The sequence below is a fragment of the Diceros bicornis genome, chromosome X (genome assembly GCF_020826845.1).
Source record: "Diceros bicornis minor isolate mBicDic1 chromosome X, mDicBic1.mat.cur, whole genome shotgun sequence".
NCBI lineage: Eukaryota > Metazoa > Chordata > Mammalia > Perissodactyla > Rhinocerotidae > Diceros > Diceros bicornis.
The window spans coordinates 136357397-136379443 of NC_080781.1; the positions used below are offsets into that span (position 1 = coordinate 136357397).

At 46.2% G+C, this 22047-nt stretch overlaps 1 protein-coding gene across 1 annotated transcript; it reads left to right on the plus strand.

Annotated features, from left to right (window-relative positions):
- Positions 1–312: 312 nt before the first annotated feature.
- GABRE (gamma-aminobutyric acid type A receptor subunit epsilon) lies at positions 313–19048 on the plus strand. Its single transcript, XM_058534896.1, has 9 exons — positions 313–406; positions 4526–4746; positions 5186–5253; positions 10091–10311; positions 11048–11130; positions 12512–12649; positions 16731–16883; positions 16999–17198; positions 17479–19048. The coding sequence occupies exons 1-9, from the start codon at positions 351–353 to the stop codon at positions 17809–17811; spliced, it is 1473 nt and encodes a 490-aa protein (XP_058390879.1). The 5' UTR covers positions 313–350; the 3' UTR covers positions 17812–19048.
- Positions 19049–22047: the final 2999 nt, after the last annotated feature.

The window sequence follows — 22047 nt, forward strand, 5'->3', positions numbered from 1 at the left end:
GCGATCCGCTAGCTCGCCTCCTGTTCCCTCCCCCTCGTCCCCCGCCCCTGGCTAGCTGGCAGCGCCGCAGTCCTGGTGGTGGGGGGCGGGGGGCCTTGGCGACAAGGCTCCCTCCTCCTCCCCCACGCCCGCCCGGGCCTACCCCGCCTTCTCTGCCGCAGCAGCATACAAGTCGTCGGAGATTTCCATCGGGGCTCAGGGGGCGGAGTCAAGGTGGGGAGCTCGGGGCAGGGCGGGGCAAGTGGGAGGAGTGAAAGTTGGAGCCCAACAAAACGCTCCACGCCTCGCTCGGTGCGACCAGACCGTGCGCAGCGACCTCCGCACGGGTGGTCGCGCCGGTCCTTGCTACAATGTTGACCAAAGTTCTCCTGATCCTCCTGAGCATGTTCATAATCCTCCCGTCGAGGTGAGTCTCCATCCTGGGACCCAGCAGCCCTCCGCTCCCAGCTCCCTCTTCCCGGGAACCAATCCGGCTCCACGGCCCCCGCACCCCCGCGTCCCTCGAGCCCCTCGCCTCCCTTGCCCCCCTGGCCCTCGACGCGCGGCTAGCCTCCATCCCGCTCCCTGTAGGACGGGCGCCCCGGGCCCCTGAAGGGGCACCCAAGAAAGAAGGCGGGACGCCTGTCCCCTGGCTGCTCTCGTCCCTGGACTCACACTCTCTAAACCACTGCGGCGGCCTGGGAAAGAGCACGCCCCTCCCTCTCTGAATCTTCCATAAGAAGAGGCAAGGGTAACGGGCCAGGGCAGGCTCGCGCTTCTGAGGACTGGGGAGGACTTTGGGAAGGTGGCGCCCAGGAAGGCGCGCGGGCTGGGGAAGCGAAATTGCGCCTAAAATGTTTGAGTGTTGACTAGTCTGTCTTCTCTTAGAAATTTTTTTTTCTGAGCGCCTACTGAGCACCAGGGACTGTGCCAGACAACTCTCACTTTACTTGCTTCCCTTCCCGCCGCTCTTCTTGGTGCCAATCCCAGGCACAAGCCCTGGTTTAGTCTAAGGGTTCCCGCCCTGGCTATCCACCCCGCCCTGCTCCGCTGCCAGCCTCCTCCTTCCTTCCTTATTCCCCAGACACCCTGCTGGGTGTTGGGCAGACTGGAGCCAGAGGCCAGGAATGTTATTTTCTGAGGTCTGTGGTTTAGGTCCTAGATTTCAGTCCTGCCTCCCTTTCCCAAAGGCTAGCAGCAGGTTTCCCCCTTGAGCAGCCAGCTTCCCTCACACCTTCTTCTGGCCCTAGGACTTTGCTAGGAAGGTTTCCCCCTGCATTTTCTGGCTTTTTAGGGTGGAAGATGACTGCTTCATATTTTTTAGACTGTTTCCTGCTGGGTGTGAACTATCACAAGTTCCTAAGCTTCCTGATCTGTGGAGCATTCTTGAAGTCTCCGTGGCCCTGGGCTTGTGTCTTACTTATCTGTTTTGGGGAGAGGGGAGATGGCTTCTCTCCCCACCCCAGAATGCTTTTGCTCCTCAAAGGAGAGGCTGTGTGGCTCTCTGCTGGCTCACTGGTGCCCTAGCTGGGGGGGCTGGCCTCAGCAGGGGCTTAGGAAATATTTCTGAACGCGTACTAGGAATTTCCAGTCATCTGCATCCCTTCAGGTGTGAATTGGACTGGTTGGGAGAGCTGACATGGTGACTGGCTGGGACAAAAGTGGGGTCTGGGGTGGGGTCAGAAAGAGGGAGGGGGAGCAGAGAGGAAAACAGCAGGGAAGATGGGCTGTTGAAATGGCAACTACCCTTCCAGTTAGGGGGAAGGGCTGCAGTAACTGCTGTTCAAACCCTGTCAGCATGGCAATCCGTGATGTCAGGAAAGATCTGAGGAGATGGCAGTGGGGTGTACTGGCAAGGGCCACATTGAACCAGGAAAGCTTGTTCTGATCCAGGCTCAGCCTCAAATCAGTTGTGCAACTTTGGGCACAGCCCTTCTCCCATCTGGGCCTCAGTTTCTCCATCTGTGAGGTGAAAAAGAGAGCTTATTTGGAAAAAACAATCCAGTGACCCTTCTCATGTTGCCTTCCCTCCCCCTAGCCAATTGAATGAGCATCCTCAGTAGGAGGAGGGGGATGCAGAGATTCAGCTCCATCTTGGACCATCACGTCTAGAGGAATATGGGTGTCTGAAAAGCCCCCATGGAGAGATCCCATTAGTCCAGGGCATGAGTGTTTTTCAAGTTTTTATTATTTCTATCCCTGAAAGTGGGTTTAATGGCTGGCTGAGGAAAGATATGCATTGTCAGCAGCTCCTTAACCCCAAGGATCCCAGGATGAGGGGTTTTTTGTGTTTGTTTTTTACTGGCAAAAGCTAATTGTAGGATTACAGAGACCTCGAGACCCTCTGATATCATTTTCATTGCAGACATAGTCTGGGAACAGGGGAGCTTCAGTGATCCCCAGGCTTTAGCTTGTTTATTTGTTTGCCTCTTGAACCTCGAGGTTCTTGTTGTTGGCTTCAGACATCTTGGAGGGACTGCTGCAGACTCTTGGGTGGTCTTGGCTGACAATGCCAATCCTGATTGTGTCATGCTCCTAGCAAAGTCACTCATTTTGCAAGGTCTCAGGCCCCTGTTCTCCCTCCTTCCCTCCCAAAGTGGCTGGCATTATCTTTTCAGAGGATGAGGGGAAAAGCCTCAGGGAAAGAGGACATCTCTGAATGTGGTATTTGGAAATGGAAACTGCTTTTCCCAAACCCAATTCTTCTCTTACCTACAAAGGGAATTAGCCACTTGAGACATGAGAAATGGCATAGACTTGGCACATCTGTACGCCAGTTAAGCAAGTCTAGAGCTTGAAATACTGCAGGAAAATGCATTTTGCTGCTCGAGTTGGCAGTCCCTTGGTCTGCAGTACAGAGGCTATGTCCATGTCTCTCGCCCTGTTAACTCCTTCTTTTAGGAAGCAAGTTGCCTGGTGGCTTTTTTAAAAAAAATAGAATCATTTTGGAAGTATAACATACAAATATAAAAAGCATAGAAATCATGAGTGAACAGCTCAGCGGATTTTCAGAAAGTAAACATGCCCATGTAACCAGCACCTAGACCAGGAAATAGAACATTGCCAGTCCCCTCCCCCACCAAGCCTCCCCACATGCCCCATCCCAGTACACTCTCCTCCCCAAACAAAGCCACTCTTCTGCCTTCCAACATCACCAATTAATTTTGCTCGTGGCTTTTTAAAAAGCTTTTAGTTATAAATTTTTTCAAAGATATGTAAAAGTAGAGGGAACAGTAGAATGAATCCCCATGTACCGATCACCAGCCTCATTAATTGTGGAACTCATAGTCACTCTTTTCTCTGTACCCCACCCACTCTCCATTTCCAGTTTAAATTATTTTAAAGCGAATCTCAGACATCATATCACTTTATATGTTATTATTTTAATATGTATTTCAATAGTCATAAGGACTCCAAAAACATAATAAAATACCACTATTACACCAAAAAGTTTAGAATAATTTCGTTGTGCTGAAGAAACTATCCAGTCAGTGTTTAAATCTCCCCTATGATATCATAATTTTTTTTTTGTTTTGTTGTGTTTTGTTTTATTTTTTGCAGTTTGCCTTTTAAAGTCAGGATCCAAATAAGGTCCGTATATTAACAGATTTTTATTAGTGTTTTTATTTTTCAAAACACTTTTTATTGAATTAGAAAATATATGCAGAAAAATGCTCAAATCATAAGTGTAAAGCTGAGGAGTTGTCAGAAAATGACCACACTGGTATCAAGACATCAGGGACTGGAGCATGAGCAGAACCTCAGAAGCCCCCTGGTGCTCCCTTCCTCATTGCCTCCCAGCAAAGGTGCATGACCCTGACTTCTAACACCATCGGTGAGTTCCATACATTGGCAGATGGCTTTTTAAAGTTTTGTTTTATTTAATTTAATTCTTATTTCTTGGCTGTGGTGCATGGCTGTAGCACTCAGATTGGACTCCTCTTGGCCATCTATTTCCTGGACGACAGTGTCTAGGTGAAGGACTCCTGCCTTTCTTAGTGCTTACAGCTTCTCCCCAGCCCTGGCACCCAACTCCAATACCATGAGTATCACAAAAGCAAAGGAATGCAGAATATTCCCACAGCATTTTAGCTCTCTCTGGGAGAGGCTGCTCTGGCTTTCCAGAGCATTCCTCAGGAGTCCTAGCCCTCTTCCTGCTCATTTGCTCCCAGTTGGTGCTGGCCAGGCAGACTCGAGACCAAGGTGAGTAACAACAGCTGATTAGTCAGAGCTCATACACCAATGCCCTCTTCATTTTACATTGAAAAATTCTTTTAAAATCTTGAGCCTGGTTTTGTTATTGATTTTTTTAATAAAGAATTAACATAAAAGAGGGATAGCATGGAAAGTTCCCAAAGAGCAGCAAGATTTAGAAGAAATTAACAAGTATAATCTGTTGCTGGCTCATAATTTACTGTTACCAGTCACTCTTTAACTATGCCTTGGGTTGCAGACTTATTTTGGTTTGCTTCTGTCCTAAGAGGTACCAGCTGGGGCTCCTACAGAGTGGAGGACAGAGCTTCCTTTTTTTGTTTGTATGTTCTAGGATTGAAGGACCTCATGTTGAATTGGAGAAGGGACCCTCTGCCCATGATGATGATGTCTATGACCCCAAGCCCCAGGTGTCTGAAAAGAAGCTCCCCTCTGAAGAAACAAAGCCCACTGCTATTGGTATCCATGGTAGACTTGGCAAACTGCCAGCAGCGACTCGCATCCTGAACAGTATCCTGAATAACTATGACCACAAACTGCGCCCTGGCATTGGCGGTGAGTAGCAGAAAGTAGTTCTTTGCCCTCTGGAGGCAGAGGGTTGAGGGCATAAGTGTGGATAATGGACCTAGGGGGTAGGTGAGAGTGACATCACATGGGCAGGAACATCCGCTGCTGACCTGTCAGGTAAGACATATCAACTCTAGTCTCAGCAATGCCATTAACCTCGGTCTAGACTTTTCCCTTCTCTCACTCTTAGGTTTTCCAATTATAAAATGAAATGACTGGACTAGATTGACCTTCGAAGTATGTCCAGCTGTCAACAGTTTATGAATTAACTCTGGCCATGAAAGAACAAAGAAAGAAATAGAATAGAATGTTGAAACTGTGTAGTCCAACCATTATCCAGCTCCCCTTTTCTCCCCTTTGACCATACCCTCCCCTGCCCCACGCCCCTGTTTGACACTTACCTCTGCCACTTCTGCTTCCTTTACAGAAAAGCCCACTGTGGTCACTGTTGAGCTCTCTGTCAACACCCTCGGTCCCATCTCTATCCTGGACATGGTGAGTACTGAGCTTTGATTACAGTATCTCCTAGCCCAGGGAGCTGACCCATGGGGCCTTTCACATACTTGTTTTTTCTGCTCTGTATGTCTGTAACAAGAGTTTTGTGGGGGGAGAGATTTTAACCAACACTGACTTGAGAAGGAGGCTGGAAAAGGTAAGTCCTTTGCTGCCTGAAGAGAACCTTCAGAATCCTGACTATATTTTCCAGTCTTTCACTCAAAATAAAAATAATAAAGCAACTTTAAACACCGCAATGGAATGGCTCTTTTCTTCTGATAATGACTTTTATGGACTTAAGTCTATAGTTACCAACTCTTGCTCTAAGACTGTTTCTCTACTCTTGCCCTGGTTCCTTCTCTCCTTTTCCACTACTATCATCCTAGTGTTGGTACTGTCCCCAGTTGGCCTTCATTGTCTCCCACCTGAAGTATGAAAAAGTCAAGGGCTCTGCTTACCCCAATCTACCTACTAATTTGGCCTTCTGAGTGATGTGCCTCCTGCAGTCCTGACCCTGCATAAAGCATGAAGTTCAACCCCACATTCTAGCAGTCAGGGCCCTCCATGGCTGTAGCCAACCCACGGTTCTGGTTTTATTTCTTTTCATGTCTTTAGAGACCACATGCTCTAGTCACACTAGAGTATAGGTATTCCCAGACCATCTTGTACTTCTGAGCCTTTGTTCAAGCTGTTTGCTATTTGGGATGCCATTGCTCCAGTTTTCTACTTGTCATAAGCCTTACCCTTCAGGGTCTAACTCAAATGACATCTCTTTCATAGGCATCTTCCTTGACCTCCATGGCTATTAATTACTCCCTTCTTACACCCACTCCTTTCTTTGGCACTCAGATCTTTCTAGCTTATATCACAGTTGTTTACCCGATTTTCCATACCTCGTTGTATCATAATTATGTGCTCTATGTCTGCCTTGCTCTCTCAACTATGGGCTCCTTGATGCCAAGGACTCAGTATATGTTAGCTGAGCAAATTAATTATGAAAGATATTCTGCAAAAGTCACTTTCATCTGCAGAGCCTGATAATGAGGAAGGCTGTGGTAACCAACTTCACTGCAGCCATAAACTTGGACCAAGCCAGGTCAGACACAGTTTTAGCATACCTGTTGGTACCCAGCAAGTGCCATGTGATTGGGTGAGCTCACAGTGTAGGCTCTGAGAGAGGACTTACAAATAGATACTCAAAGGTAAGTAAACATTCATGGAAGATCAAGGTGTTTACATAGGCTGATTGGAAGAGTGAGATTTTCTCCTGTGATGCTTTGTTTGGCTACCCCGTTCTTGAGGCACAATGTACTTTATGTATTTCTATGTAGCAAATTACCCCAAAACACAGTGTTTTAAAACAACAAATAGTCATTAGCTCATAGCTTGTGTGGGTTAGGAATCCATATGACTTAGCTGGGTCCTCTGTTTCAGAGCTTTTCACAAGGCTGCAGTTAAGGTGTAAGTTGGGGCAAGGGTCTCATCTGAAGGCTCAACTGAGGGAGTATCCACTTCCAAGCTCTCACATGGTTGCTGGCAGGATTCAGTTCTTCTCTGGCTGTTGTCTGGAGGCCTCCCACAGTCATTGCCATGTGGGCCTCTCCACAGGGTAGCTCACAGTTTGGCAGCTGGCTTTCCTCAGAGTGAGCAAGAGCCTGAGAAAAGGTGCTCAAGATGGAAACCACAAACTTTTGTAATCTAATTTTGAGAGCGACATCTCATTGCTTCTGTGGTACTCTATTCATTAGAAGTGTGTCATTAGGTCCAGCCACTAGTCAGGTGGAGGGGATTACACACAAACACCGGGAGGTGAAGATCATTGGGGGGCCGTCATAGAGTCTGCTACTACACATGACCATGATGTTCTCATGTCGGAGCTAGTAGAGGCTTGTAACTCCTAGAATAGAATGCTGGGAAATAACAAGGAAGAAGAGAAGCATGAAGGCAGAAAGATCTTATTGAGTTTCTGTCAACATTTAAAAGATTTTTTCCTCTTCCCTTCATGTCAGATTTGCTTTTTGCTGTTATTAACGTGCTTATCACTAAATGAGTATGAATTTAGCAATCAGTTTGACTAAAATCGTTGGTAAACTAAGAAACATTGGGTTCTGAGCAAGAACCAGAGGTTGAGGTCTTGTGGTCCCACCATCATGGCCACTGTTTACTCTTAATAGGTAATGGACCTTTCAGGTCATTGGTGTGGGTATGGAGAAAGTGGCCTCAAGAATAGTGGAAAATTTGTGGCTACAATCCCTGTTATTTGTGTAAGATATAATTTTGGGAAACTAATTTTTATCATCTGTAAAAGCCCTTGTGGCAGCAGAGCAGTAGCCCCACTCACAGTAGCTGAATGTGTTCTCTCTCCTTGCTCTGCGCCTATTAATGTTGGCAGCATTGGCCTCACCTGAGGTGTCAGGAAGTGCTGATACATGACAAGCCCAAGGGATAGTCTAATAACTCAGCAGTCACAGAGCCTGACATGCCATACAGAACTGGTCCAAAGAGGAGCCAACAACTTGATTTTCTTTGGCCAGTGAGGTGGTGCTTCAGCCTGGGCCAAGTGCCTTTAGAAGATTCCAAACACTCATGTGGTATTAAATTTCCCCAGTAAGTCTGGCCTTCTACATAGTTCCAAATAATTCTTTAAAGCTGTGGGAGGTCCCAGTTCTTGTGTACCCTACTTTTCCCTGGTGGACACTATAGAGTCCTGTGCTTAGTGAAGAGGGAGCACATGTCTATCTCACACAGCCACAGCACTTGCCAATGACCAGACTATACTTGTCTCCTTGGATCGTTGTGACAGCCTTTGTGGCAGACGAGGCTGCCCCTGGGATCCTCATTTTATGTTTGAGACAACTGAGCCCCTTATCAAGGTTGTGAATCCCCACTGTTCTGTTCAACAGCAGATGTGGTTGTTTGAGGGGAGTTCTATCACCCTTCAGTCAATCAGATGTTGTGTAGAGCTCAGGATTTGTCCTCAGGGAGAGGAACCTGAGCCCACAGCATGTGGATTTAAATCAAATGTTTCTACTAGTCTCCTGGCTAAACTTTTGCTGTGCAAGCTAAGGCTAGCCTGACCTTAGAAGGCAGTGACCAGTCTGGGAATGGCTGCCCATCGCAGCATCAACAGTTGCTGAGGCTGCTTCTCGCTGTGGTAATTATTGCAAGCGATTCTAATTAAGCCAATTCCTTGACACCAAATTTCTAGAATTTCAGCTGAGCTAAAAGAAATGTACATCCCAAGCTCTCTTGTCCAACTGGGGAAAATTGAACCATTAGTCATCAGTTGATGTGTAATGAACTTACAATTGGTATCTTGTTAGATAGAAATTAAATGCTCATTTGAAACACTATAACACAGAGCAGGAGCACAGTGTGGATTGTGGAAGAGAAGGCTTCCCCTGGCTACCAAGCAGTTCACGTGGCCTGGGAATGAAGGAAGCTCTGCAGGCCAAATTGGAACTGGCAGCCGCTTGGGACTGTAGAAACACTCTGAAGTCCACTTGTGAAGGCTGGCAGGACCAGGCAGGGCAGGGCTGGGGGCTCCCATGTGAATGGTAGCCAGGCTCTGCCAGCTTTTTTCTGTCTGCCTTTCTGGACTACTCTAGGGAACATTCCCAGTCTGGGAGGCCAGCTCCTGGCAATTTGGCAGCAGCTTTCACCTCTTTTTGGCCTGGGCACCATAGGCAAGTAGGAATTGTCTTGACCTTTCCCCTGAGAGCTCTACTGGCCTCCAGGGTTGTGCGTTTCTGGTTGGTGTTCATTGTTTGATGCAAGATAACTTGGGAAAGACCTAGGGATCCTGCAGAGGAAAATTGGACATTGGTACTGAAAGGGATTGTTGGTGCAAGTCAAATAAGCACTGGAGAGCTCATCCCAGGGCAAGGCCATGGTAATGGTGCTCTGAGCATCACAGCCAGTGTGCTGCCATTAACTATTTGTGTGACTTTGGACAGGCCACTTTCTCTTTGAGCCTCAGTGTCCCTACACTAAAGTAAAGGAGGCTGGGCTAGCCCTCAAGGTACTACCTTGGCCTAGTTCTGGTACTTGCTGTTCAAGCTACTTGCAGTTCTATTGCAGTCCATTTTTTCTTCCTTCAATACCATGGTGCAAACTACTAGCTTCTCATACTTCTTTCTTTTAAACAGCCTTCTTGATGTTTAACAAACTATTGATGGGATAGACAATATCTGGATACCAAATCATCATCAATATATGTATGCATATGTACACACACATTCAGAGGTTAGGTGCCCTTGTTTAAAAGGAAAAACAAAACAAAAAATGATTCAAAAAACATGACAGTAAATAGACATTTCTCTCATGACTCAAAGCACTTCATTTTTAAATATGATTCTGGAGAATGAAAGATTGAGGTTAATTGACGTGTGTGCTCCCCAAATAAAAGCTGAAAGGGGAAACTTAGCAATATGCAATCAAAGGTGTGTGTGTTTATAAATGTTTAAAATGATTTTGAGCTGAGATATTCAATTTTCTATGGAAATGTGCGGGCCGAGAGGGTGTTGACCTGTCTGGAGTAACACCACAGCCCTACAAAGGAGTGGTGACATGATGAGTCCAGCCCATGCAATTGAGCCACCATTGCCTAACTGTTTCTAGATGAAATTTGTCTTCACAAACTGTTATCCATTTGGGAATGTTCCTTTCTTTTGGGAATACCTGGAAATAGAAAACTCTTACAGCCAAACTCATGCTGCTCTCCTCTGTGCAAACCTAAGTGGGTTTTTTCCTGCTTGCTAGACCCATCACAGTATGGCATGGGAATGTTCTTTGTCTGCACAGCCCCAAGTGTGTGATTTTCTGTCCTTCTCACCAGGAATACACCATTGACATCACCTTCTACCAGACCTGGTATGACGAACGCCTCCGTTACAATGGCAGCTTTGAGAGCTTTGTTCTGAATGGCAACATGGTGAGCCAGTTATGGATCCCGGACACCTTTTTTAGGAATTCTAAGAGGACCCAAGAGTATGCGATCACCATGCCCAACCAGATGGTCCGCATCCACAAGGATGGCAAGGTGTTGTACACAATTAGGTATGTCAGACCTCTGGAGTCTTACCTCTTGGGACTCTTCCTCTCCTTCTGAGAAATTTCACCAAAGAACCATGGGTAGAGGTTTCATCCTGAATGTTACTTGTAAGGGCCCTTCTGGCTCTCCTAGACCATGAGCTCAACCCCTTCATGTACAGACACAGACACTAAAGGCTTGAAATAGAAAGATATTGCTTAAGGCCACAGACCAAGTTTGTGGCAGAGCTGGGACTGGTATCCAGCTACTTGGCTCCCATTCTGGAGCTCCCCTCACTAGAATGCACCAGTATGACTGCATTGCCTATATAATTCCATCCCAAGTGGGCACTGGATGTAAAGAGACGTCCACGGTGGTGGAATTGTCTAGGCGGAGCAGCAACACAGCGGTTGGAAAGATACCTAAGACCAGGCTGGATACTTGAATGCCTGGCAGGGGAAGATTGTGTATGGGTAGTGTAGGGGCAGGGAGGTGGTAGAGAGTGGGAGAATGTTGGCAGGTCCTGGAAGTTGGTCTGGGCAAGAAGCAAAAGTCCATCTAAGTTGGTCCATACATTTCTCTGATGCTGGATACCAGAGTAACCAGATACTTCCAAGCTGTTCTTTCTCTTTTTGTCTCTCTTTTGAGCTTTTTGTCTCAAATCCCACTGTTGCCACTCATTGGTGGTGGTCCCGAGGCCCAAGTGGGGTGGATACCTAAGTGCTCAGGGCCAGCCTAATGAGGCTCCTTTCTCCCTTCCAGGATGACCATTGATGCTGGATGTTCACTCCACATGCTCAAATTTCCAATGGATTCTCACTCTTGCCCTCTGTCTTTCTCTAGCTGTGAGTACCTTCTTAGGTTTCTGGGGCCCCAGAGTCATGCTGGGCCCCTTCTTTTTCTCATCCTTACCCTTTATATTTTTCTGCCTCTGCTTTTCTCCTAAGATGGTACCAAGGTTGCTCAGGGCCTCCCACTCCATCCTCATCTCCTTTCCTGCTGACAATACTGTGTTGCCTAACCTGGGCCTCATGTTGGAGTCCTCCTTCTCCCTTCCACCCCATCTCAAGTCAATCACCTGCCTCTGAAATGTATCTCAAGTGTGTCTGCTCCTCTCCATCTCCACTGTCACTATCTTGGTTTAGGTCTTTGTCGTCTTCCACTTGGACTTTTGCAACGTCTTCACTTTGAAACTGAACATGTCCAAAACTAAATACATTGTCTCCTCCCAACCTCTACTCCCAAAATAAACGTGTTGCTTTTGTGTTCCCATCTGTCTCATTGAAAGGCACCATCACCCACTTGGTTGTTCAAGCCAAGAGCTTTGATGCTTTTTTCTCCTTCACCTCCTATATCTAATCAATCAACATATACTGTTGGTGTTCCCTCCCAAATCTCTATTGATTCTGTCCATTTCTCTGCATTCTCACTGCCACAGCTTTGACTCTTGCCTTCATCCATTTTATTGTGCCTAGATTACTGCACTGGCCTCCCATAACTGGTCTGCCTGTCAACAGGCCATCCTCATATAATGACCAGAGTAACCTAGCTGAAGCATCATCTAGACCAGGTCACTTCCTAGTTTCAAATCCTTCCTAAACTCACATGGATCAATACCAAATTCCTTAGAATGACCCTCAAGGCACTTCATGAACTGGTCCCTGCTACTCACTCCTGCACCTCATCTATCCTCTGTGAGCTAGATATCCTCTGCCTTCCTGAACTTTTGGGATTTCTATAATACATCAGGCATTTTCACCTTTCTGTGTATAGAAACCCTCCTCACCCCTTCAGCCTTATCCATGCAGAGAATATTTACTCGACTTTTAAGACTTATTAGGGATATCACCTACACTCTTTCTGAGTGTGTCCCCAAGTTATCTTTCCCTCTTCTGTTTCCCCACTGTCCCATGGGCAGAGGTTTCTCAGAGCAATTCCAACAATTACAGATGTATGTGCACTGTCTTACTGAATAAAATGTGAATGCTTGAGGGCAGGGCTCCTGCCTTACTTGTCTCTGTATTTCCAGCACAGGGCCTGGTACTGAGAAATGTTCAGTAAATGCACTAATAGAATGGACTTCAACAATGAGGTAAGAGAGACAAGGTCACACAGCTAGTGAGGCCAGAGTCAGAACTCCAAGGCATTGCTCAGACTCCATACTGGTGGAGACCTCAGCTGGGCTTCCCAGTCTCACATGACCCTCCTCTCCACGTTGCTTTACAGTTTCCTACCCTGAGAATGAGATGATCTACAAGTGGGAAAATTTTGAGCTTGAAATCAATAAGAATAATTCCTGGAAGCTCTTCCAGTTCGATTTTACAGGAGTGAGCAACGAGACTGAAACTATCTCAACTCCATCTGGTAAGTGCACTTTTGGAGCCAGAGCTAGGCAGAGGCCCAGGAAGGTGGTAGGAATGCCTGGAGGTGGCCATCCATATATATAAATGCTATGTAATAATCCCATGGAAATATTGTAGAACATAGCTCCTGTCTTGTAAATGCTAAGCACTTACAACTGTTTGCAGAGGAAACTGAGACTTTGTAACTACATCTCAGTCTCATCTGCAAAGAAGTAAGTGCTTTGCCAAACCCCCAGGAGGGTAGGTAAGTAGATCAAGTTTTATTGCTGTCAGAATTTACAATTAGCTTTGCCATGCAGACCCTTCAGTTTCAAGCTTTTTGTTACAACTGACCTACTTGGATGACTTTGGGGAATAGAGCTCATGTGACTTCTCCATACCCAGAACCAATCCACGCTGGTTGAGTGGGAAGGAAAGTCCATCCCAACAAGAGGTAGAGGTGGAGGCTAGAATTCTAATGTTAGCTAGGTGAGGGCTGGGATAGTATGGAGGAAGTTTTAGCAGCTACAATGGCTACTGCATCAACATTTATTTTAAAGGAGCAGCTCTGACAAGCACAGATTCTTGTCAGAGGCTTCATGGTGGATTCAACATGGATATGGTATTCATTGGTTTTCTGACCTTGTCCCTAACAAAGACTAAAGGGCAGGGTCCTGGGTCTCTTAAAGTTAAGCTCCCAATGAGGTGTGAGCATCTTTGCTTGTGTTCCTAGGTAATCTGAATGAGGGGCCAAGGGACCTCCCCAGGGTTGCTCCCGGAGCAGCCCTGGAAACCCTCTTCACACATACTGACCAAGTCAGGACAGTGGAGGCACTGCTCTCATCATTTCCAGAATGCAGATGGAGCCAGTCACCCAACCAGCCATTTGCCATGGGAGGTGTCTTGCTTTGCTTCCCTGAGGCTAGGCAGAAAATAAGCTTTTGTCTCACTTGTTGAGTGGGTCACTGGGTAAGGGATAGCTCATGCTCATCTGGCTAGAGCTTTGCTTGCCTAGTACTAGGCAGGGGCAGAGGGCTGCTTTACAAATGCTTTCTTTTTCTTCGGGGGCTCTGGGTAAGCAGTTTTACTACCTTTGACTCAGGATCCTTGCTTTTCTGCCAGCTAACCATGGAGCTGCTTCTTGCCTTTCTGCACCTGTTTTCCTAGACAGGTGGGGACCCATCATCAAAAGCGGCAGAGGAGACAAGGGCCAGGGGCTTTCAAGTCACTAGTGGTTCCATTTAATACATAGTTGTGCATTGTTTCAAAATGGTGCCCTAGTGACTACAAAGTCCCAGGGCCAGCATCAACACCAAAGCAATGACAATAGGTAAGCACCAGCCCTCCTTGGGAGAGAGGAGGGTTCTTGGGGAGAAAGGAAAAGGGCTTTTTTCTCTTCTGCTAGAGGCTAGTTGACCTTGAATCATGGTTTCTCCAGTATCATAGTTATCTTTGGGACTGGTCCCAAACTCTTCCAGTCGGTCCCTGGGCAGTTCTCTCCATCTAGAGCAGACTTACATACTCAGCTCCTAAGGGTTCAGAATGCAGTGATAGCTTACTACTCTGGCCACCTTGGGTCTTGATCTAGAGAGTCTCTGCTTCAGGAGGCTCTCAGAGGGTCCAACTTTGCCTCCAGTGAGTGAGCCATCCTTCACTGGTGGCTGTTGAGCCTCTGATGGAATCTTACCCACTATCAGGACTTCACTTTCTTTTAAAGGAGTTTCTTTCTTCTCTAGACAACTCTGTCCATCAGAAAACTCTCCCTATTCATCTGAAGTTGGACTCTCTGGAACTTCCACCCATTGGACTTAGTTCTTTTTTCCCTAGAACCACTGAGCTTACAGTAAGTCTAGTCGCTCTTCCACAAGGTCAAGATGAAAGGACCAGTATCATAGTTCCAACCCTGGGTCATAGGATTTTATAGGCTATACAGCCCTACTTCCTTTTTCTTCCCTTGTTCTTCAAAGCTTTGAGTCTACTCATCCTTCTAGTCTCAGTCCTCTGGACACAGTCTTTTTAGTTGTGTTCTGATAGTGTAGTGACCAACTGTGGTCTGGCCAAAGCAGATAAGAGCAGAAACCATCTTTAACTTTTTTTTTCTTTTTTTTTTTGCTTTAGCTCCTCAGCCCCAGATATCTTTTTATCTTTTTTCCCTTACTCATGCTCCTGCATTCCTCAGGAATAAGAAAGTGTATGCTAGTATCTTTCTTTGGGCCTTCAAAGACAATTTTCCATCTCTTGACAAGGGGAGAAGGTTCTTCTTTGGCTGGAATAAATCAAATAAAAATAGAAAAAGCTGATAGGATAATAAATCTTCTTGCAACAAGAAATATAAACTCAGAAAAGTTTTGCAGGGAGTGGTTGTAGCTAAATAGGGGTATTTTAAATTGCAGTCAAGGGCAAGAGAACTAGGAACTTGATAAATACATTCTGGCCAGTAGGCAAGTGTGAGTGGTCCCTGCAGAAGCCCTGGAGTAGGAGTTATATCCCCAAAGCTACTACTCTGGACACAGGTATTCCACTTCCTTGCCTTTTTCCACAAGATTCTGAGAAGTCTCACTCCTTGAGTGTCAGTTCTGCCAAGGTGAGTAGGAAAGGCTGCTCTTCTCATTCAGCTCCAACATACCCAGACCTGCTGGGCAGTGATCTACTTTCCAAATTAGGAGGACACTTGAACAGTTTAGTGTTCTGGTCTGCTTTACAAAGCTGTTGCAAGGCAGCAGCAAGAGTTGCTGAGCATCTGATAGGTTCCAAGCTGCGCTGGGCTTAGATGGGCTGGAGCCAAGCCATAGGGCTCACATAAGCCCTGCCCTGAAGGGATTTAAAAGCCCACCTAATTCAAGGCCAAGGACTTCTACAACATCACTGAGGTGTAAGTTTGGAGCTTAGCTTTGCTAGGAGCCAGCATTTGAGCTATTACAAATCGAGTGTGATGTTGAGAGTGAAAAAGGATGTTCTGGGCTCAAAAAAGCCCCCCAAATCCCTGGAGTCATGATGAACATGCAGAGTGTTTAGAATGAGTGTGTCAGAGTATAAGGCAGCATTAAGGGTACAACAGAAGGTGCCAAGTAGAGATATAGATTGTCATCAAATCCTGTAGGAGCCATCACTATCTAGGCTGAGAGCCAATATCAAGGACTTGATGTTCAAGTGAATGTGAAGACCTCAGTCTGCCTTGTGGATGTATAATCTTCAGACCTGACATCTAGAAGGCTGACTGAAATTTTCACTTTCAGCTAATTCTTCTATTTTCCCAGAGCACTCCATTTGGGTTAGGGCAATAGACTAAGAACAGGGAGTCCAGGGTTTGAATATTGGTGTAAATATGCAAGCTATCTCAGGGCATCTGAGAGCAGATGGGATTAGCTGAGGGTAAGGTGTGTGTGTGCCTGTGTGTATAAGATGTCAGTTGGAGCCAGGTTCTAGTGGGCCTTTAGTGTCAGATTACAGAGTGGAGATTTGATTCTATAGCTCTTGCGGAACAGGGAACCACCAGAGGTTTGGGGGTAGATGAGTGATTTCTTTTGGCTATTGACAGAATAGTGCTAACTAGGGCATTTCACCAGCACACGAATGTATAGGAAGAAGGCTGAATGGGTTCTGTGCTTCCCCTACCACAGCATAAGCTGCCTGTGGCTCATTTCCTGAGAGTATACATTGCAGGGGCCAGCAGTGCAGGTGTAAGGCTGTGATTCTGCAGAGTAGATGTGGCACTTCAATGGATGTGAAGGCCTCAATCAGCCATCTAGACATTAGCTGTGTGGTCCTGATATCTAGAGGGCTAACTGATTCTTTTTCACTTTCATCTGACTCTTCCGCCACCCTAGAAAGACAGATGTGGGATGTGGGACAGTGAACTGAGAAAGAAGTGATTAAGGTTCTGGCCCTGGCTTAGTTCTTAACTGACCATGGGTCTTGCAATGAGTCTCCTCTCTGGGCTTCTTCTGATCCTTTGTGTGTGGCATTGGAATAATGTGCCTCTATCCTAGTACTCTGGTGGGGATCCCATGAGCTAAACAATGAGACCCTTAATACGCCTGCCCTGCCTCAGGGAGACCCTCACCTCAGTGCTGTAATGAAGTGGAATTTTTTATGTCTTCTAGGTGATTTCATGGTCATGACGCTTTTCTTCAATGTGAGCAGGCGGTTTGGTTTTGTTGCCTTTCAAAACTATGTTCCTTCTTCTGTGACCACAATGATCTCCTGGGTTTCCTTTTGGATCAAGAAAGAGTCTGCTCCTGCCAGGACCTCTTTAGGTAAGTGGATAAGGTGGATACACCCATGGGCACAAATTGCCTTATCAGAAGTCCTTTCAGCAGTGTAAATTATGGATCAGTAGCTGAGCCCATCTCCACTCCTGTGCTTTCCCAGGGATCACCTCCGTACTCACCATGACCACACTGGGCACCTTTTCCCGGAGGAATTTCCCACGTGTCTCCTATATCACAAGCTTGGATTTCTATATTGCCATCTGCTTTGTCTTCTGCTTCAGTGCTCTGATGGAGTTTGCTGTGCTCAACTTCCTGACCTACAACCGGACGAAACCCCGTGGTTCTCCGAAACTTCGCCATGTATGACCTGGGTATGGGAGTGGTGACAAGGCTTTGGAGTATGGAGGCATGCATGGGAGGGCACTAGGACATATGGCACATGCTGGCCAGCTCACTGAGTGGTGGAGGGTAACCTGGGTTTTTAGGGGGATTTGAATAAACTTTCTGATGTGATGGTGGGAATTCTAGGGGCCAAGAAACAGTGTGCCAAGGACAGAATCTCCAGAAACTCCTGAGGCAGCACCTAGGCTTGGTTCATCTTTCTTTGACTTTATTCCCCTTCTTCCCTTGTCCATTTCAGCCTCGTACCCATGCCCTGACCCCTCCCCGTGCCCGCCAGCATCAGGAGGCTTTTGTGTGCGAGATCGATGACTCTGAGGAGAGTGATGAAGAGGAGGGCCCATCTTGCCCAGCCCAGCAGTCCCTCAGCCCAGCTAGCACCCAGCGCCTTGGCGGCTGCTGCAAGTGGTGCAAGAAGTACTTCTGCATGGTCCGCAGTTGTGAGGGCAGTATCTGGCAGCATGGCCACCTCTTCATCCACATCTACCGCCTGGATAACTACTCGCGAGTTGTTTTCCCAGTGTCCTTCTTCTTCTTCAATGTGGTCTACTGGCTTGTTTGCCTTAACCTGTAGGTACCAGCTGGTACCCTGTGGGGCAGCCTCCCTAGTTCCCCAGGAGGTCCCACTTCCCTTGCCAAGGGAGTTGGGGGAAAGCAGCAGCAGCAAGAGCAACTAGAGTGTGTCATTCCTTCCCCCTTCCCCATTCCCCAAATATAAGCCTGAAGAGAATTGATCTTTGCTGGCCCTCTCCCCTACCTGGCCTATTCATTGAATATCCTTGGCAGCCCATTTCAAGTAAAATGACCCACCTCTCTAGTCTTCAAGGGGAGTTTATGATCGTTAGGCTTAAAAATCATAGGCTCTCAGTGACCAGCTCCCTAAGACTGTGCCCATGTATGAGCAGATTAGCTATCTCCCAACAGTGTTGACAACCACTGCCTTTTTCCAGAAACCCAATACTGCCTTTGTGGTGGTCCAGGCCCAGCTCTGGCCTCAGCCTCAAAGTGCACGGACCAGTTGCTTGCCTGTTCCTGACACCTCCTTAAGGTGCTAGGCAGCAGTGTGACAGGGGGCAGGGACCCCCGTCCTTAGTTCAGATTATTATATTCTTGGTTCTAGCTCCCTGCCCTCCCTTCCTCTGCAGATAGACAGACACTGGCATTATCCTTAAGGAGGAGGGGAGTCAGCAATTGAGCCTCTTTAGGACAGTATCCCTCCCTCTGCTGCTGTGCACCTCCTTCTCCTCCCACCGCCTCCATCCCTCATCTGCACTACCAATTCAATGCCTTGCATCCAGTGGGTATCTATTTTCGTGTGTGATAATAGTAATAACCCTTTGCTTTGTATGCCACCTTCTTTCTCTTCCTTGACCCCTGTGACTCTTTCTGTAACTTCCCCAGTGACTTTCCCAGCCCTGACCCAGGTGCTAGGCCATGGTGACTTCCTGGGGCCAAGAAACTAAGAGAACTCTGCTTTGCAGCAGGCATTACCTGCATTGATTGGTGTCCACCTAAGGCACAGCATAGGGGTTCTGCCACTTTCTTGGCTCCCGGACCCATGAGCTAGTCCACTCTTATCCCTGGGGCACTCTCACAATCACAATCAATCAATTGAACTCCCTTAAACTTGTACAGCACTTTACCTTTTGCAAAGCACTTTTGACAAATTATTTATATTTTGATCCTCATCATAGCCCTGTGATATATTCAGGGCAGGATTCTTATCCCCATTTTGCAGATGAGAACCCTGAGGCACAGATTTCTATGGGACTGTGGATCTCACTGGAAACCACCCATGAGCCCACTGTCACCTTCTAGACCGCATGGCAGGGCTAGGCAGCTCTGTTCACCATGATTCAATTCTATAGCCTCTGCTGGCACCCCAGTGGCAGTACGCAGAGTGGCAGCCTCTCTTCAGCATTGGCTTACTCAATTCCTGGGCCTCAGGTGTTCAGACTGCCCCCAAGATCAAAACTCTCCTGGCTCTGGTAACCCAGTGAGGTGAATTTGGACACGCCCCAGTGCTTGTATATGCTGAATGAAATCTGTGTCTGTATTTTATTCGGGGTTGGGTAGGGTGTGGGATCCATCTGCTTTTTGTCACCATCACCTGAAAAGGGGAAATATATCAATAAATATATCAGCAAAGCATGGAAAGTATGGCTGGTTTCTCAGGCATTCAAGTTTGTTCTCAGCTCAGGTTTGAAATCTTAAATCAATGACCTGAACCTTTGTCTCTTCCTCTCTCCCATCCATGACTCCCAGACCACCAAGCATGCACCATGTGGAGAACTGACGGGAAGAGAGTGGCCAAGTGGGTGGCCTCCTTTTACTGATTCTCTTACTTCCTCCTATGCCTCTGCTCCCTTCCATGTCCCTTGCATTTTGCCCATCATTCTAGCCTCACCTAGTCAGAGCTACAAGGTTGCTAGAGACCATCAGACTCAGAACACTTCCCTCCAACTGTGTAAAGATGGAGATGCTGAGGCAAAGAGAGGAGTGTTTGTTGTGTGTCTACTCTCATAACCAGTCAGTAGTGGAGTGGGACCAGACCCCAGAAATCCCAATACCCTCTCTTGGCTAGGAGCAAGCCTGAAGATCTTATTGATCCACACTTCAAATGGGAAGTCTCTAAAGGTATATTGGGAAGTGTTGGCCTTGGCATCCTGTGACACATCTAACTCTAAGGGAACACGGAAACAACAAAAACCAAGGAGGAGACAAAAACGGCATCTGAACAACCACCATTTTTGCCATAAGTTTCTTGAAATGATGCTCAAACACTTTCCCTATAAGAAATCCACATGCCTCTACTGTGTATTTTCTAATGTCCTAACCCACAGCAAATTACAAGTAACAATTTAGAGCAAGGAAAAGAGTTCCTCACTTTTACTTTACATTAGAAAGATGCAAGAAAAAAAAAAAAGGTAGCCTTGCTCCTGAGCAATGGAGACATGCAAATTTGTGAGTACCCATATTTAAATGCATTTTGAAACGCAAAAATAGTGTAAACCAGATTCCTTAATCACACTACAACAAAGCTAAGAGCAAATAAAATTCCTATCATTTGTAAATTTTAAAAAACTCACACAAACAGTTCTTTAAAAATGAAGAAATTGAAACCATAATTGGGCACATAATATCTAAACAATAAAATTAGTGAAGAAAAAACTACATGTTAAAATGCATGGGATGCAGTCAACACTGCACTTAGAAAAAAATCATAATTTAAGCATTTCAATTACTAACTACAATGGAAGGAAACTGAGTTAAGCATCGAAACTTAGAAATTGGAAAAAAGGATAAAAGCACACTACACTTTAGTAAAGTTTTGGGGAAAGAGGAATTTTTAAAATAAATAGTGTAAGAAGAACTAGTTAATCACTTAAAAAACAATGAGTAAAACTATGTCTCTCTCTCTTTACATTGAAATTACAGATGAATGAAAGATTTAAAAACTTTTTAAGGAAATAAGACAATATGACATAAGACAATATGGGTGAATATGTTTATATTCTTGGGATGGGAAAGGCCTTTCTAAGCATGACATAAAACACCAGAAACTATAAAGGAAAATATTGAAAAATTTGTCCATACCAAGAAATAATAACTAAAGCAAAAGGCAAAAAAAAAAAAATGTATAGCAAAACACACCATCACTGGGTAGTTTTACTGGGAAGCAGTCTCTGAGACTGAGATTAGAGTGCAGGAGGTTAACTGGGGAGTGCTGGTAGAGTCAAGCCTGTGGGTGGAGTGAAGGGAGCAGGGCTGAGTAGAGAAGAGATTGGCCTGCAATGCAGTCACGAAAATGGCCTCAGCTGAACACATGGGGAGTTCTGGAGTCGGGATGGGCCTTCGAATTGTCACACATCAGAGCAAAGGGGCTGCACCTTTACACTCTTGCACTGATCAGTCATTAGATGTGAGCATGAACTTGAAGGGGACATGAACTTGATATGTATGGAGAAGGACTCAGCTGAAGGCTGAGTTGTTGGAAGCCTCCAACAATCTCAGCAGCTGAATAAATGAGGGCTTCTGTGCCAAAGGGGCAGGGATGTGGGAAGGTCTTGGCAGCACACTACAGCATCCACTATAGTTCATCCCTCACCTTGCTCAGGCTTGTTTGCTTCATATAAATAAATTCTAGAGCAATTCTCCCATGATTATATTGAGCTTCTTTTCCTGAGGAAAACTTACAAGATTGGTAAAACACACTACAGCATCTGCTACTGAAGCAGTCTTAGTGCCTTAACTGTTATTTATTGTCTCCAAGCTGCACTACCCATTCTAGATTTCCTCAGCTAGTATCTCTGCTGATCAAGGCAGCTTACCTGGTGGAGTGACTAAAAGGGGTTTGAGACTCTGGACACCATGCCCGTCTCAAGCCATGGCTAGAGATCTTGTTTGTCATTTCCAAGAGATACCTAAGTGGGTCACCTAGACACCAAACCTATTCTTGACTGCCCTCGTTGTATAGCAGTGGCCCTATCTCTTCCCGATGATTAGGGTCAATTTCTCCTGTCAGGATGGTGACTTGTTTTCTTTTGGCTGACGCCAAAAGTGAACAGGCAGCAGCCATGAATTAAAATTTAATGGAACTCTTGTGTTGTCCCCTGGTGAAGGCACTTACAATCTGGGAGTTAAGAACTCTAAACCTGCAGAACCCAGAATTATGAGGATGGGAAGCACAAATTCCCCAAGTGGGTCACTGGGAGGGATGATAAGCAAGACAACTCCCACTCCTACTCCTTAGTTCCCAAACCTGTATATTCTCCTGTATAATGGTCATTGATTTAGGATGTATAATGCC

What these genes read in the sequence shown, in the direction of transcription:
- GABRE (XM_058534896.1), top strand. Translation starts at nt 351, where the DNA reads ATGTTGACCAAAGTTCTCCTGATCCTCCTGAGCATGTTCATAATCCTC. An exon ending in ACTGCGCCCTGGCATTGGCG is followed by an intron (nt 4,747 to 5,185) that starts GTGAGTAGCAGA and finishes CTTCCTTTACAG; the next exon opens with AAAAGCCCACTGTGGTCACT. An exon ending in CCATCTCTATCCTGGACATG is followed by an intron (nt 5,254 to 10,090) that starts GTGAGTACTGAG and finishes CCTTCTCACCAG; the next exon opens with GAATACACCATTGACATCAC.